At 33.7% G+C, this 4,569-nt stretch overlaps 1 protein-coding gene and 1 long non-coding RNA gene across 4 annotated transcripts in view; one reads left to right on the top strand and one right to left on the bottom strand.

Annotated features, from left to right (window-relative positions):
- LOC107668490 (DNA-directed RNA polymerases I, II, and III subunit RPABC3) overlaps window positions 1–2,966 on the bottom strand; it is a 4,734-nt gene extending 1,768 nt beyond the window's left edge. The window contains exons 1-4 of one of the 3 annotated variants that reach the window (XM_016460376.1): window positions 2,726–2,966; window positions 2,491–2,618; window positions 1,199–1,282; window positions 1,025–1,118 (exon numbers count right to left, since the gene is read on the bottom strand). In XM_016460376.1, the coding sequence (XP_016315862.1) occupies window positions 1,025–1,118; window positions 1,199–1,282; window positions 2,491–2,563 (251 nt within the window). In that variant the 5' untranslated portion in view covers window positions 2,564–2,618; window positions 2,726–2,966. The remainder of the gene's footprint in view (window positions 1–1,024; window positions 1,119–1,198; window positions 1,283–2,490; window positions 2,619–2,725) is intronic. The other 2 variants (XM_016460375.1, XM_016460377.1) reach the window with 2 other exon arrangements.
- Window positions 2,967–3,578: 612 nt separating this feature from the next.
- Window positions 3,579–4,416, top strand: LOC107668498 (uncharacterized). Its single transcript, XR_001631904.1, has 3 exons — window positions 3,579–3,730; window positions 4,122–4,207; window positions 4,291–4,416. It is a non-coding gene; the product is annotated as an uncharacterized LOC107668498 (long non-coding RNA).
- Window positions 4,417–4,569: the final 153 nt, after the last annotated feature.

Genomic DNA, 4,569 nt, shown 5'->3' with positions numbered 1-4,569 from the left:
CCGACTGAGTTTGTAAGGTTTGTGAAATTAGATGTTCATTAGTCATTCAAAGATTTGTTTAAATGATGTAAATGCGTATCTGCTGAATGCTGACGGCAAACGAGAAAGTATTATAATGTTTGCCTTTCTATTACTAACAATATAAATGCAATCGTTATAATACTTTTTTGTATACATTTTAATTCCTTTGTTTAACTGTTCTATCTGATTATTAGACAGATTTCTATCCGTGGACAGAACTGTTAACGACGACAGCGAACAAGAGGGAGAATGTGAGCACTGTGTGTTCAGGCGCTGCCGTTCTCAGCGCAGTCAAAATAAAAGTCCCGCCTCGAACACATCGGCCAAACAGAAAAATTTATCGGCCGATGCTGATATTTAAAAATGCCAAATATCGGCCGATATATCGGTTGACCACTAGTTTTAGTATAACATTATAATACCATTCATATTTTTACTTTTTTTATAATTTAAAGAAGAAACCAATCCGATGTATATTTGACATTTGAGGCTTAATACTATAGAAAAGCACTAAAGGTTTTTCAGTTAAGAGTGTTTTCAGCTTGTTTATTTTCATATAAAAATACGGCATGCAGTTGCATCAAACAATGGTATAAACATCATTCAATGTAAATTGTGCTAATCGTAATTAATCACAATTTCAAGGAAATAATCGACAATTATGATTTTTGTCATAATCGTGCAGCTCTATTCTGTTGTTAGCGCTGATATACAGCGCCACTGCGCTTCAGGCGTCACGAGTTCGAGTCCTGGCTCACGAACCTTTCCCGATCCCACTTTCCGTCTGCTCTACACTGTCCTATCATAATAAATCTTTAAAATAAATAAATAAATAAATAGCATTTATTTGGATGTGACATTTGCTTTTATAAATGTATTTGCAAATGATTAATATGATTAATAGTTAGTCATTCTCACACAGGAGAAATTCATTTTCTACATCTGAATGTTTTGCATATTCTTTCTAATTAATGTTTTGGTTCTGTGTGTTTTGTTGTGTGACCTGGACGGCCTGTCGTCCTGAGGGTTGTATTCCCCATCATCCGGCGTCCCGTCCTCAAACAGCGTGCTGGCGATCACCAGTCTGAACTTGTCACCTGAGCCAACATCATGATTATGACACCATATCAAACACACAACACCACCACCACGACTGAACAGCTCGACTATCACTTACCGAGATCAACCGGATAAATCTGGATGTTCACGTCCAGGATCAGGTCCATTTTGAAAGACTCACTTTCACAGTGAAAACGAGACACTGATAATCACAAAACCAACACTTTTAGAATTGCTGATGTCTTTCTAGGGCTGCACAATTAATCTAATTTCTAATCGCAATTACAATTACGGATGCCGCAATTACATAATCGTTCAAAGCAGCAATTAATCGTTCAAAGTCCACTTCAGTTATTCTGCACGCTCTTAAGGGTTTTTCCATTGTTTTAGTTTTAGTTTAACACTATAACACCATTCATATTTTTACCTTTTTATTTAAAGAAGAAACCAATCCGATGTATATTTGACACTTAAGGCTTAATACTATAGAGAAGCACTAAAGGTTTTTCAGTTAAGAGCGTTTTCAGCTTGTTTATTTTCATATAAAAATATGGCATGCAGTTGCATCAAACAAAGGTGTAAACATCATTCAATTAATCGTAAATTAATAATCTCAATTTCAAAGGAATAATCGACAATTATGATTTTTAGTCAATCGTGCAGCCCTATGTTTTTCCTGAATTTATTTTAATAACATGTAAAACGATTATTAAGGAAAGGATGGCTTTGAATAAACCGACTGAGAGACTTTTCTTGGTCACACCTAGCAGCAATTTTAAAATATAAATATATTTAAAATATATTCTATCATGGTACTTCCCTCACAAAAGCTTTGTGCGCGTTTTATACAGATACCATTCAGTATGCTATTATTTAGTAGTAAAAGTAATATTTACATTACAAAATATATTACTAAATACAATTAATTCACCATTTAAACTTAATTGCTAGTAATGTTTTAATTTTATCAATGTACCTTTAATGTTTTAAAAGTAAATACTTCTTGATCATGTAAATTCTACTTCAATAATGGATCATTTAAATTCAATAAAAAGATGGCAATAAAAATAATCATTTTTCCCCTCAATATTTCTTAAAGCATTTACATAATAAAAACTGAAAACATAGAAAACAAAAAATGCTTATTTTTCAATATGTAATATAGTGTTTTACACTAAAACAGTAAATACAATTAAAAAGTACATTAAAATAAAATTAAGTTTAAATCCTTTTATTTTCATTCCTTTCATTTCAATTTTAATCTTATTTATTAATGTGTTGTAATGCTTTTAATGTATAATGTAATAATGTAAATAGTACTTTAACAACGGATACTGAAGAAAACGAAATAAAAATAAATGACAATAAAAGATATATATATATATATATTATTCACTCAAATCTTCTCACCTCGGTCAAACTTTTTTCCATCCGGATCAATATCCTTCACATCAAAGATGTCCTCGAACAGAATCCCAGCCATTTACACACGAACTGAACTATAAATGGAAAAACTCCTCAGCTGGTCATGAATTATCCTGGAAAACACAAACAAGCAAAAGAGTTCAATATTTAATACAGAACTCTGTTAAAGCTGTAAAACATATACATATTAAGGCAATGTCTCGTGCAGCCTCAGCCTCACACTAACACTCCCGTTAGAACCAGGGACAGCAGTACATTGCGTTTTAAATGAGCGCGTTCAGCAAATATGATTTACTTTCTCCAGATACAATGCGCGCAGGATCGTTCCAGTTAAAAATAGGAAATAATAACAGTGGGGAAAAACATCAACTTTCTTCTCATTCTACACAAATATGAAACATGCCGCGAAACAATGCGCTTCACCTCCGGCCACGTGATTTACTACTACATCCGGGTCATGGCTCGCGTTTACGACGGTAGAACATTGCGGTAAAAAAAAAGATTAAAAATGACATCGAAGTAAAATGATAAAAAATATACATATAAATACACACATATATATATATATATAATACGTATATAAAATATACATATAGATACAAATACGTTAAAATACAAATAAATAAAGAAATAAAATACAACTATTTCTGCTTATGTTCTGTATGAATTTTATAATTTTGCCTGCATATATACACGCACAGTTTTATATTCCGCTTTAATGCTTCATAATGACTTAATAACGATGGGTACATTTTTAAACATACGATTACAAACGATCATATATACAATAATACAATACAAAAATAATAAACAAAAAAAAAAGCAATAAAACTGATTAATAAACGCTTTCTTGCTTTTAGAAGGCTTGAAAGACGCAAAATCATGACAAAGAATGCCATTGATTATTGTGATAACGTCACACTCAAAGAAACAAGCCAATACTTTTCCTTTTTAAAACTATCATTAACATTCGAACAAACACAAACGACTACATTTATCCTCACGTAAAACTACAAAAAATTACGACACATATATCCGGCAACCGGCGTTTCCGTTGCGGTTGCTAGGAGAAAGCGTCTCGCTCATGGTTACCGTCGCAGTTAGCCAAACAGCTCCTGTTTATCCTCCTGAAATCGTCGTTAATAGCGTGTATACCTCTACAGATTTGACAGAAAGCACAGCAGATATGTTCAGCGACGGCTGCACGTCAAGTATTGTTAGTGAGGTGAGTTCTGTTATATTATATTTACGTTAGCCTGCAAACTGGCAATCGAGGACGCGCACGCCAGCTAACGTAACTGTACTCATAGCTGTTATAAATGTTTATTCAGCTCATTATTATTTACGAACAAATACTCGCAGTGTTTTTAGCAGCACATATTAGCTTATTTCTGCATAACCAGTTTGTTTTGCCTTCGAGCTGAAGATGGAAAAAAAAAAGGCTCTCAAGTGACTTATTTGTAAAGCAAATGATATGTTTTGTTAAATATGCTTTTAACATGTCATATTAGTATTTGGCAGTGACAGCATCATCCTGAGATCTGATAGTTTCTGTCACAGTATCCCAGTATTACAATGTATTTATTATTATTATTATTATTTTTATTTTTTTTTAGATTGTGGATCAATGAGCTCCAGAAAGTCTCTGAAGATGGGTGAGGATCTGGCAAGTGAAAGTGATCTGCTGTCAATGATCAGCGAGGTCGGCTAAGTTCCATGACTGTTATTGTTCTGTTTATTTCACAAATATGAACAGACAATGACAAATAATGTGACGATTTGCAGTATCTGAGGTTTGCTGAGCTTGAAGAGACTGCGAGAGTGTTTGAAAAGGAACTCAAGTGCAGAGGCAAACCTGTCCTCAGAAGTGCAGCACACTCCCGGCGAGACTCCAAAACCCTCGGCGTTCACGTGAGACTGACCTCGTTTATTCAAAAAGAACATGAAGTGACAATCTGCAGTGTTTTTATTCTCACACACACGCGCACACACACACACACACACACACACACACAATCTTTTTAATATTGTTACAGTAATGAATCACCATTGAGAATAATGACA

The sequence above is a fragment of the Sinocyclocheilus anshuiensis genome, unplaced genomic scaffold (genome assembly GCF_001515605.1).
Source record: "Sinocyclocheilus anshuiensis isolate Anshui unplaced genomic scaffold, SAMN03320099.WGS_v1.1 scaffold1955, whole genome shotgun sequence".
NCBI classification, from domain to species: domain Eukaryota; kingdom Metazoa; phylum Chordata; class Actinopteri; order Cypriniformes; family Cyprinidae; genus Sinocyclocheilus; species Sinocyclocheilus anshuiensis.
Note: the sequence above shows the minus strand (reverse complement) of the source record. Positions and strands in the feature narration are given on the sequence as shown.